Source organism: Bufo bufo, chromosome 10 (assembly GCF_905171765.1).
Source record: "Bufo bufo chromosome 10, aBufBuf1.1, whole genome shotgun sequence".
Classification (NCBI taxonomy): Eukaryota; Metazoa; Chordata; class Amphibia; order Anura; family Bufonidae; genus Bufo; species Bufo bufo.
In genome coordinates this window covers 52,920,860-52,933,378 of record NC_053398.1, presented here as the reverse complement: position 1 = coordinate 52,933,378, position 12,519 = coordinate 52,920,860, and the positions used below count along the sequence as shown (strand labels likewise).

General features: G+C 47.8%; 1 protein-coding gene across 2 annotated transcripts in view; it reads right to left on the bottom strand.

Annotated features, from left to right (window-relative positions):
• Positions 1-6,808: 6,808 nt before the first annotated feature.
• LOC120980825 (calpain-1 catalytic subunit-like) overlaps positions 6,809-12,519 on the bottom strand; it is an 86,606-nt gene continuing 80,895 nt past the window's right edge. For both annotated transcript variants that reach the window (XM_040410134.1, XM_040410135.1), the window contains one exon: positions 6,809-7,468. In XM_040410134.1, coding sequence (XP_040266068.1) covers positions 7,442-7,468 — 27 coding nt within the window. In that variant the 3' untranslated portion in view covers positions 6,809-7,441. The remainder of the gene's footprint in view (positions 7,469-12,519) is intronic.

Sequence of the window (12,519 nt, the reverse complement as noted above, 5' to 3'; positions counted from 1 at the left end):
TCCTTGCGAATGGTTGCGATCTTTGAGGTTGGTAGCCTCAGAGTGCACGTCGTCGAGTCGATCTCGAAGCCGAGGAATTGTATCGTCTGGGTAGGGGTCAGCTCCGATTTCTGTTGGTTTACCACGAAGCCCAGAAATTCCAGTAGGGATACTGCCAGGTGAATGTGTTGGCGTAGTCTGCGTTCGTCGGAGCAGAACAGGAGGAGGTCGTCCAAGTAGATGATGCATCGAATGCCCCTGGACCTCAGGTGGGCCACCACCGGTTTTAGGAGTTTGGTGAAACACCATGGGGCTGAGCTGAGCCGAGCCCGAAAGGGAGGCAAGTGAATTGCCAAGGGCGACCATGCCAGAGGAAACGTAGGAGTGCTCGACAGTCCGGGTGCACCGGGACTGACAGGTATGCATCTTTTAGATCGAGCCTGGCGAACCAGTCATTGCTGCGAAGAAGGTCCCGCAGGAGGTGGATGCCCTCCATCTTGAAGTGGCGATAGACCACGTACGCGTTGAGGGCGCGAAGATTGATAACTGGGCGGTATTCTCCCGACTTCTTCCGCACGAGGAAGATGTTGCTGAAGTAACCTCCCTGTTCGTGGACTGGTTGAATAGCCCCTTTGTCCCGAAGCTCGCGTAGCTCCGCGTTGACGAGGTTGTGGTCGAAAGACGACATGTGGATGGGGTGAGGGGGCTGAACCTGAAAGGGGGTTCCCACTAGGTCTATGATATATCCCTGCACTGTTTGTAGAATCCAAGCGTCTGAGCAAAGGGCGGCCCAATTGTGGAAAGAAAGGGAAATACGGCCCGCAGTGCGGGTACATGGTAACAACGGAGGAATATGGGTCCTTACCTGCAGTAAAGCGGGAACGTCCGCGGATTCCACAGCCTCTATTCGAGCCTCTGGAAAAGGGTCGTTGCTGATAATCCCTTGTCGGATAAAATGGTGTTGGTTGAGTACGGGGGCCTGAAGGCCAAAATCGGCTGGCGGCACGGCCCCGTTGCCGGCCAGCCCTTCCAAAAACCCCTCTGGTAGGGTTGCTCCTGAAGACACTGCGCATTGAGGATTGCGCCTTATTAAGGGAGGTGAACACGTTGACATGTTTGTTTAATTCCTTGAGGAATGGTTCACCGAAAAGTTTCCCTTGTGCCTCGGGCCCAATCTCTTTACCGTTAATACGGAATAACGCTGCTTTTCGTCTCTCCGAAGAGAGCGTAACATTGGCGTTTCCGATGAAACAAAAACAACGTTGTGCCCACTCACGAATGTCATGTGCCCATTCCCTGAAGTCCTCGGTGGATAAGGAATCGGCTTTGGCGTAGGCATCATCCGCCAGATACATAATGCGAGCCAGGGGGCCTACGGAATCCAGTAGGTTATCTTGGGCGCCCCATAGGCCTTTCTCTACCCCCCGTCGAGGGTCTCTGCCACTGCGCATCATAAAGGTCGTCATAACTTTGTCAAATTCTGGGGTCTGAGCGACCTTATCCGGCAGGGAAGGGCGTGGGCATTCAGACCTGAGTCGGTTGCGGACCTCTTTCTCCAGAGGTTTGCGGAGCCACAGGTGCATGAACCTGGAAAGGTGTTCCGGAGGCGACCATTCACCCGATCTGGGGTGTCGTATGTTGCGAGGATCGAACATCGCCTGACCTGAGGGGTCTATAATGGTGTCTGAGTCAAGAGGAGGTTCTGCGTCAGCAGTGTCTTCGATACCTCTTGCCTGGGCCGCACCCAGGAGGGTCTCCTGCATGAAAGCGGAAACAGACTTCTCGTCCGAGCCCCATGCGTCGTAATCTGACTCTGAAGCGTCAGCTTGCCACTCATCTAGCACTGACATGGAGTGGGTAGGGTCCTGTTCTTCTTCTGAAGAGTACTCCTGACGCGGGGCCGGAGTGTGAAGTTTGGCAGTTTTACGTTTGGCAGGTGCCTTACTCTTGGGTGGTTTGGGTGTATAGTCCTCGCCTTTGTCATGGCGTTTCATAGGGCGGGATTCATCCCCTGTCTGATAGTCGGACAGGTCGGAGTCCGACTCGTGTCGTGGACGTCTGCGAGTTTTAGGTACGTCAGGAGCCGAAGCTCGGGCCTTGGAGAGTGCCTTCTCCACAGAGGCAGCGACAGCTGCGTTAATCATAGCCTGGAAGTCTACAGGGACATTCTGGGAATTCTCCATGATAAGGGTCGGCTGGTATGTCACTGAAAGGCACAGTAATAAACGGGCACCCAGGTCTTGAGAACAGGCGTATGGTCAGTTTTAATAGTATGGGAACAAAGCCCAGTATAAACCCCAGCAGGGTAAAGTAGTGACCTTATAAACTGGGTCTCACCCAGTTAGAGAGAACTGCAACAGCTAGTCTCCCAATAAGCAGCGTATTAATAGTGGGGGCTCACCCCGGTCGCACAGGGTTGAAACCCTTAATTGCAGGTCACAATAATAAACAGACAGCAGCACTGACCTGACTGACCCAGCCACATGAGGCACAGAGAGAACTGAATAGTAGTCTGAGATAGGCACAGGGGTGAAAACCAGTAATGAGGGAGTAACAGCTAATTAGTACAGTCACACTGAATCCCCAATGAGATGTTACGAGGTAAAATTAAGATGGCTGCGAAATCCTGCGATGTCCGCAATCCAAAATGGCGGCCACGAGTGTAGGCCGTAAGCCGGGGACTAAATTTTTTGGGGCCAGCCGTGATTTGGAAGCGGGCCGGCACGAAAACGGCGGGCAAACGGCCGCGAAAATGGCGGGAAAACGACCGCGAAAATGGCGGGAAAACGGCCGCGAAAATGGCGCAAAAACGGCGCGAAAAGGAGGGAGCCAGGAGGCACTCCAGACTAGAGGGGGACCTGAGGAACCCGAGGTAAATGATAATAATACGATATAGTAAGAAATAAATGCACAAGAAGTAATATAGCTCTAGGGGAGCAAAAAGTCTGACCTGTCTGCTGATGGAGCAGTAAAGAAAGAGGAAGTGTACAGGCAGCATGACCCTTATATACTATGCGCCGGAGTGATCTACTTGTTACTCTTTACATTTTTTTCTTTACTGCTGTGGAGTTAGTAAAGAGAGTTGATGCAAAATAGGAAGCCTCCTGTCATGTTTTAAAATTATGAATATCTTTCCATCATGGGGATTTACAAATTCTTTTTTTGGGGTCATGTACTTGCAAAATGCACATCCTCCACACGGGTAAGATCCCTGTGTGGATAACCAGGTCTTTTTGCATTTCTTTTTTTGAAAATGGCTGTGTACCATAATGTCTTTTAAATTTATTTAATAATTCCCCCCCCCCCCCCTTCTATAAGTTATTGATGGATTGCTGGGTATTATTTCCTTCAGATCTTTGATCTAAGAATATGCCAATGCTTTTTGAGAATCCCATATATTCTTTGATGTTGAGAGTCAAAAGTACCTATACATCGAATTGTTTTTTCATTTTTTATTTCCTTCCTCTTGAATAGGCTGTCTCTCTCCATGTTTTTAGCTCTATTGTAGGCCTTATATAGTGTTAGGCTACTTTCACACCAGCGTTAGGTGCAGATCCGTCTGGTATATGCACAGACGGATCCACACCTATAATGCAAACGATTGTATCCGTTCAGAACGGATCCGTTTGCATTACCATGATAATGCAAACGGATCCGTTTTGACTTACATTGAAAGTCAATGGGAGGCCGATCTGTTTTCAATTGCACCATATTGTGCCAGTGAAAACGGATCCGTCCCCATTGTAAGTTAGGACGGATCCGTTTGGCTCCGCATCGTCAGGCGGACATCAAAACGCTGCAAGCAGCGTTTTTGTGTCCACATCCAGAGCGGAATGGAGGCGGAACGGAGGCAAACTGATTCATTCTGAACGGATCCTTATCCATTCAGAATGCATTGGGGCTAAACTGATCCGTTTTGGGCCGCTTGTGAGAGCCCTGAAACGAATCTCACAAGCAGACCCAGAGACCCCAGTGTGAAAGTAGCCTTAGACTAGTTTTAAAGGAATGTGTTCACTGTTCCATGTGGGAGCGTGAATTCCCATAGTGGACTGGCCGCATGGCATTATAAAGATTTATAATGATGTGTGTCTCTGCCTAACCTAAACTGTAATAATTTGTACGGATGGCATTATTTGAGTACAAACCATTACAGTTGAGGTCGGGCATTGACACACAACATTATAAATCATTATAATGCCATGTGGTCTGGTCAGAAGAGCAGAGTCCACTTCTGAATTTCACACTCCCACACGGTGAACATGCTCGTCTGATACTGGCCATATAAATATATTTGATCTTGTTTAAGGGTACAAAATATAAAACTAAAACTAGATTTGTATTTATTCCAATAGATGCCTATTTTGTCTCACCCCTCCAGTGTTAGTGCACATACAAAGGAGGTCTGGTGAATGGCGCAAGGCTTGGCCATTGGAGTCCAGGTAAGCTAAATGCCATTCTTTAGTTATGTCTTATCCATTCATTCATTTAGCCAGCACACAAAGATGAAAGGAACTTGACTCCTCCTTGTTTCTATGCCAGGTTTCTTTAAAGGCACTGTTCATACAAGGCAGTTTGACACAACATTCAATGCTTTATTTTTTGCCCAAATCAGGAATGGATCCATCTCCAACAACACTCTCAGCCATTGCAGATTTGGTCATTTATTTGTGTCCATTATTTAACAGTGTTGGCTCATCTCAGGCATTGATGGCATAACACTAGGATGTGCCATCAATGTCAGATAGGTGCAAGTCCCACCTGTGGTACCCACTCTTATCTCCAGAACAGGGCCCCAAAGTGAACAGAGCGCAGCCAATCATGCCACCCACCCTCCATTAACCACTATGGGGGTTCTGGAAATAATGTAGTTCCAGCTCTGCAATTTGTTCTAGGAATGATGTGATTCCTGGGTCACCTGTGTCAGGAACAGGTGAAACAATGCTTTGGCTACAGTAGAATGTGATATGGGGCAGAAGAACTTTTGGGACCTTTAGGCTCCAGGGCCTGGGAACGATCACAGCCACTGCAACTCCACTATGGGCTTGTTCATGAACAGATCTTAAAGGGGTTCTCTGGGAATTAAGAAAATGAAAATACATAAATATTACTTTATTATAAATATATTCTCAAATACCTTTCATTATTTATAATGGCTCATTTTGTCTGGGGAGCAATCATCAGGGGAAACAAAATGGCCACTGTCCCATTAGTTCACACAAAACCTGTCCTGATCACACATGAGGACAAGTTACTTTACAACACTGAGGTAAGGAGCTGCCTCATCCTCCTCCTCCTCTCTACTTGTCAGGGATTATGATCCTGAATACAGATAAGAACTTTAGCTGAATCTCTGGGGAATTTAGTTCATGATGAGACATGAAGTACAAGAGGACAGATTGTGGTAATGGAGACTGTAAACAAGTGCTGCTGCTCATTAGCCACACCTCACTCTCCTCTCATGTCTCCTCATCATCTCCATTCCCACAGAGATTCACCTGCATTCAGGATCATGATTCCCGACAGGCAGAGCCGAGAGGAGGATGAGGCGGATTTTTTTAATTCCTGGAGAACCCCTTTAGCTCTGCATTCATCATATGACATCTATATTGTTATATCATATTTATCACAATGTTAGTAAAAAAAAAAGTCAGTAGACTTGTATTTAGTTGTATAAAAGTCTGTATTGTATAAGCAATGCAATATTCTATGTACAGTTCATGAGTATTGCTGCCTTCTTACAGAATCATCATCTTTAGTTCGGCTTTTAAAACCAGTACAAAATGAGAGAGGGCGACGAGTGTAACATAAGACATCTGACCACAGCAGGACTCTAAGGCCCCTTTCACACGGGCGAGTATTCCGCGCGGATGCGATGCGTGAGTTGAATGCATTGCACCCGCACTGAATACCGGCCCATTCATTTCTATGGGGCTGTTCCCATGAGCGGTGATTTTCACGCATCACTTGTGCGTTGCGTGAAAATCGCAGCATGCTCCTCTTTGTGCGTTTTTCACGTAACGCAGGCCCCATAGAAACGAATGGGGTTGCGTGAAAATCGCAAGCATCCGCAAGCAAGTGCGGATGCGGTGCGATTTTCACGCATGGTTGCTAGGAGATGATCGGGGTGAAGACCCGATCATTATTATTTTCCCTTATAACATGGTTATAAGGGAAAATAATAGCATTCTGAATACAGAAAGCATAGTAAAATAGCTCTGGAGGGGTTAAAAAATAAAATAAAAAATAATTTAACTCACCTTAGTCCACTTGTTCGCGCAGCCCGGCATCTCCTTCTGTCTCCTTTGCTGAACAGGACCTGTGGTGATGTCACTCCGGTCATCACATGATCTTTTACCATGGTGATGGATCATGTGATGGATCATGTGATGACCGGAGTGACGTCACCACAGGTCCTGTTCAGCAAAGGAGACAGAAGGAGATGCCGGGCTGCGCGAACAAGTGGACTAAGGTGAGTTAAATTATTATTATAATTTTTTTAACCCCTCCAGCGCTATTTTACTATGCATTCTGTATTCAGAATGCTATTATTTTCCCTTTTAACCATGTTATAAGGGAAAATAATACAATCTAAAGAACACCTTCTGTGAAGAAGTTCGGGTTTGGGTACCAAACACGCGCGATTTTTCTCACGCGAGTGCAAAACGCATTACAATGTTTTGCACTCGCGCGGAAAAATCGCGCGTGTTCCCGCAACGCACCCGCACATTTTCCCGCAACGCCCGTGTGAAAGGGGCCTAAAGGTGGCCATACACAGACAGACAGTAGGGCTGATGTTGAACGCTTGATTGTCTGGTGAATGATCGTTATGCAGGCACAGTCAAACATTTTAGTCTATATTGGCCGATACAGTTGTTCAAACTGGCCAAGCATGGACAATGAAACTGGTTGAAGGAGGGATGATCTTTCTGGGTAACGTCTGCCTTTCACAGAGAGATCATTCGTGGACTACTGGATGAATATTTAACACAGCTGACGATGACCGTCAATGATCATTTGTTGTTAAATTTTACCCAATGAACAATTTTTATTGAAATTGTCCATTTTCATCACCTTTTGACTACCGTATGTATGGTCACATTTAGACTGCGGTCTCCAACCTACATCTCTCCAGATATTGTAAAACTGCAACTTCTAACATGGCCTTATACCTGCATACATACATTTTGAAAGAACTCTAGAGCAAGGGTTGAAGACCACTGTACCAAGATCTCTCTCTGACTTGTGAAAGTGGAGGGAGGGGATACAAGTTAGAGATATACATATAATGGATGCTACAGAGACAGGAAAGGCCACACAGGAACATATTCAGGAGAGAGATGGCAGAGAGGCATATCTTCATTGTATTGCTTTGGCACGGGGGCAGTGAGTGGAAAGGCACTTGTGCTTCATTACAGCACACAGGAGCATTCAGGGATCCAGCCCATGCAGGACAAGGATTTCCTTATGCAAACATAGTCATCTGGAGCCACTGCAATGATAAAAATAACAAAAAAGACATTAGAAGCATGGAAACACTAGCCACATGAAACAGCTATATGGACATTTGGATGGCTATGTATGTACTGCCTGCTCACAGGCGTAGATGACTTCAATGAGGCCAGTATCAAGGTGGTTGGTCAGAGATGGCTAGAATGGAATTACGTTTCTTATGTTAAAGCTGTTCCTCTGTCTCCCCAGAGATGAATCGAACTGGCTGAACGAGCTAAAAAAACAGGTTTTTGGCATTCCCATTCATATCTAGAGGAATGCAGCATGCTCTCGAGCCAGGAACAGGGGTTTGGGTCACCTTTAGAGTTGAGCGGACACCTGGATGTTCGGGTTCGGCAGGTTCGGCCGAACTTGAAAAAAAAAGTTTGGGTTCGGGACCCGAACTTGACCTCGAACCCGAACCCCATTGAAGTCAATGGGGACCCAAACTTTTTGGCACTAAAATGGCTCTAAGATAGTCCTGGAAAGGGCTAGAGGGCTGCAAAAGGCATCAAAATGTGCTTAAGAGCATGACAACTGTTCTGCAAACAAATGTGGATAGGGAAATGCCTTAAAATAACATAAAATACTGAAAAATTTAAAATAACAATCTGGATCTAGGAGTAGGAGGTTGAGGAGGCGGTGGATGGGTGTGTGTGGCGGTGTAGGTTGGCATGGCGGTGTAGGTGGAAGCGGCTGTGAAGAAGGAATAGGTAGCCAACACTGATTTGTGTTATTTTTTATTTTTAAATTGGGGTATCCCCCAAAATATTGGGACATATAACAAAATAGAATTAAGAATAAGTGCACTTGAGTACAAGAATGGATGGTTGAGGCTGGTATAAATGTCTATTCTTCACAATGTACGGACAAGTCCTGTGGGATCCATGCCTGGTTCATTTTAATAAACGTAAGCTTGTCCACATTGGCTGCGGCCTGTGATAATGCTCTCTGCCGTGCTAAACACATGTTCACACTATACACTGGCTGCAGGGCAGGTCAGCACCTCCAAGGCTGACAAAGCTTTTCCACATTTTGGCCATGCTAACCCTGCCTTCTCAGGTGCTGGTGGTGCTCCAGCTGCGTTGGCGACCTCTTCCTCCTCCTCGGCCTTCGCCTTGTGCTTCCACTGTGCCCCCGCCGTCAGGTGGGAATGCTATCAGCGTGCGCTTGTAGTCGCACATTTTCCGATCAGTAACAGATGTTTTCACTAAATTTAGTTCCCTGTCAGCAATGCAGAGCAGGGGTTCATTTACGGCAAAAGGGGGTTCATGTCACCCAGCAATACAACAGAGGATTTTGAGAGATTTAGGCCCCTGTCAGCAATGCAGAGCAGGGGTTCATTCACGGCAAAAGGGGGTTCATGTCACCCAGCAATACAACAGAGGATTTTGAGAGATTTAGGCCCTTGTCAGCATGGCAGAGCAGGGGTTCATTCACGGCAAAAGGGGGTTCATATCACCCAGCAATACAACAGAGGATTTTGACAGATTTAGGCCCCTGTCACCCAGGCACAGCAGGGGTTCATTCACGGCAAAAGGGGGATCATGTCACCCAGCAATACAACAGAGGATTTTGAGAGATTTAGGCCCCTGTCAGCAATGTAGAGCAGGGGTTCATGTCACCCAGCAATAGAACAGAGGATTTTGAGAGATTTAGGCCCCTGTCAGCAATGTAGAGCAGGGGTTCATTCATGGAAAAAGGGGGTTCATGTCACCCAGCAATACAACAGAGGATTTTGAGAGATTTAGGCCCCTTTCAGCAATGCAGAGCAGGGGTTCATTCACGGCAAAAAAAAGGGTCCATGTCACCCAGCAATAGAACAGAGGATTTTGAGAGATTTAGGCCCCTGTCAGCAATGCAGAGCAGAGGTTCATTCACAGCAAAAGGGGTTCATGTCACCCAGCAATACAACAGAGGATTTTGAGAGATTTAGGCCCCTGTCACCCAGGCACAGCAGGGGTTTGTATACGCCAAAAATGGTAAAATGTCACCCGACAATTGAAAATAAGAATTTTTTCAATTTAGGGCACTAAAATTGGCACTTTTTAAAATTAAAATGGCTCTGAAATAGTCCTTGAAAAGGCTAGAGGGATGTAAAAGGCAGTAAAATGTGCTTAAAGGGCTTCTGTCACCCCACTAAACTCATTTTTTTTTTTGGGTACTTATAATCCCTATCCTGCGATATAGCTATACATTATTTTATTAATCATTTTCGTTCTGTAGATATGCCAAAAAATGTACTTTTATAATATGCTAATTACCTGTCTACCAGCAAGTAGGGCGTCTACTTGCTGGTAGCAACCGCAAAAAAACGCCCCCTCCTCTTGTTGATTGACAGGGCCAGCCGCGATCTCCTCCTCCGGCCCTGTCAGCATTTCAAAAATCGCGCGCCTGTGTTCATTCGGGGCAGGCACTCTGAGATAAGGTGGCTCGCCTCCTCAGCACTCCCTCAGTGCGCCTGCGCTGATGACGTCTTCTTTTTCGGTGACGTCATCGCGCAGGCGCACTGAGGGAGTGCTGAGGAGGCGAGCCTCCTTATCTCAGAGCGCCTGCGCCGAATGAACACAGGTGCGCGATTTTTGAAATGCTGACAGGGCCGGCCGGAGGAGGAGATCGCGGCTGGCTCTGTCAATCAACAAGAGGAGGGGGCGGTTTTTTGCGGCTGCTACCAGCAAGTAGACGCCCTACTTGCTGGTAGACAGGTAATTAGCATATTATAAAAGTACATTTTTGGGCATATCTACAGAACGAAAATGATTAATAAAATAATGTATAGCTATATCGCAGGATAGGGATTATAAGTACCCAAAAAAAAAAAGAGTTTAGTGGGGTGACAGAAGCCCTTTAAGATCATGGCAACTGCTCTGCAAACAAATGTGGATAGGGAAATAACTTAAAATGAAATAAAATAACTAAAAAATACAAATTATTAACCTGCAACTCAGAGAAGGAGGTGGATATGGAGTCGGAGGTTGAGGAGGAGGTGAATGTGGTGTTGTAGGTGGAGGCAGCAATGGAGGAGGAACAGGTAGCCAACAATGTTTTTTTTGTTTTTTATTGGGGTAGGTAGCCCCCAAAATATTGGGACAAATAATAAAAAAAAGAAAACAAAGAATCATTGCACTTGACTTGAGTACAAGAATGTATGTTTGATGGTGGTATAAATGTCTATTCTGCACAAGGTACAGACAAGTCTTGTGGGATCCAAGCCTGGTTCATTTTGATGAACGTGAGCTTGTCCACGTTGGCTGTGGACAGGCGGCTGCATCTGTCTGTAATGACGCCTCCTGCCGTGCTAAACACACGTTCAGAGAGTACACTGGCTGCAGGGCAGGCCAGCACCTCCAAGGCATACAGGGCAAGCTCTGGCCATGTGAACAATTTGGAGACCCAGAAGTTTAATGGGGCAGAACCATCAGTCAGTACGTGTAGTCGTGTGCACAGGTACTGTTCCACCATGTTGTTCAAATGCTGCCTCCTGCTAACACGCTTCATATCAGCAGTTGGGGCCGGTTGTTGCGGCGAGGTGACAAAGGTTTTCCACATGTCGGCCATGCTAACCCTGCCTTCTGAGGTGCTGGCGCTGACACAGCTGCGTTGGCGACCTCTTCCTCCTCCCCTGCCTTTCACCTTGTGCTTCCACTTGTCCCCCGGCGTCAGTCGGGAATGCTCTCAGGAGCGCGTCTACCAGCGTGCGCCTATAGTCGCGCATCTTCCGATCACGCTCCAGTGAGGGAATTAAGGACGGCACATTGTCTTTATAACGGGAAATCAGCAGGGTGGCCACCCAGTAGTCAGCACACGTTAAAATGTGGGCAACTCTGCAGTCGTTGCGCAGGCACTGCAGCATGTAGTCGCTCATGTGTGCCAGGCTGCCCAGAGGTAAGGACAAGCTGTCCTCTGTGGGAGGCGTATCGTCTGCGTCCTCTGTATCCCCCTAGCCACACACCAGTGATGGGCCTGAGCTGCGTTGGATGCCACCCCGCTGTGAACATGCTTCATCCCCATCCTCCTCCTCCTCCAGTAGTGGGCCCTGGCTAGCCAAATTTGTACCTGGCCTCTGCTGTTGCAAAAATCCTCTTTCTGAGCCACTTCTAAAAGACTGGCCTGAAAGTGTTAGAGATGACCCCTCTTCCTCCTCCTCGACCTGGGCCACATCCTCATTCATCATCGCCCTAAGTGTTTTCTCAAGGAGACATAGAAGTGGTATTGTAACGCTGATAACGGCGTCATCGCCACTGGCCATGTTGGTGGAGTACTCGAAACAGCGCAACAGGGCACACAGGTCTCGCATGGAGGCCCAGTCATTGGTGATGAAGTGGTGCTGTTCCGCAGTGAGACTCACCCATGCGTGCAGCTGAAACTCCACTATGGCCTGCTGCTGCTCGCACAGTCTCTCCAGCTTGTGCAAGGTGGAGTTCCACCTGGTGGGCACGTCGCATATGAGGCGGTGAGCGGGAAGGCCGAAGTTACGCTGTAGAGCAGACAGCCGAGCGGCGGCAGGATGAGAACGCCAGAAGCACGCATGGACGGGCCGCACTTTATGCAGCAGCTCTGACATGTCGGGGGTAGTTGTGAATGAATTTCTGCACCACCAAATTCAGCACATGCGCCAGGCAAGGGATGTGCGTCAAACCGGCTAGTCCCAGAGCTGCAGCGAGATTTCGCCCATTATCGCACACCACCAGGCCGGGCTTGAGGCTCACTGGCAGCAACCACTCGTCGGTCTGTTTTATACCCCGCCACAACTCCTGCGCGGTGTGGGGCCTGTCCCCCAAACACATCAGTTTCAGAACGGCCTGCTGACGTTTACCCCTGGCTGTGCTGAAATTGGTGGTGAAGGTCTGTCGCTGACCGGATGAGGAGGTGGTAGAAGAGGAGGAGGAGGAAGCCGAGTAGGAAGAGGAGGCAAAGAATGATGCCCTGCGATCTACATTTACCCAGTGTGCAGTTAGGGAGATATAGCGTCCCTGGCCGTGCTTACTGGTCCACGTATCTGTGGTTAGGTGGACTTTGCCACAGATGGCGTTGCGCAGTGCACACTTGATT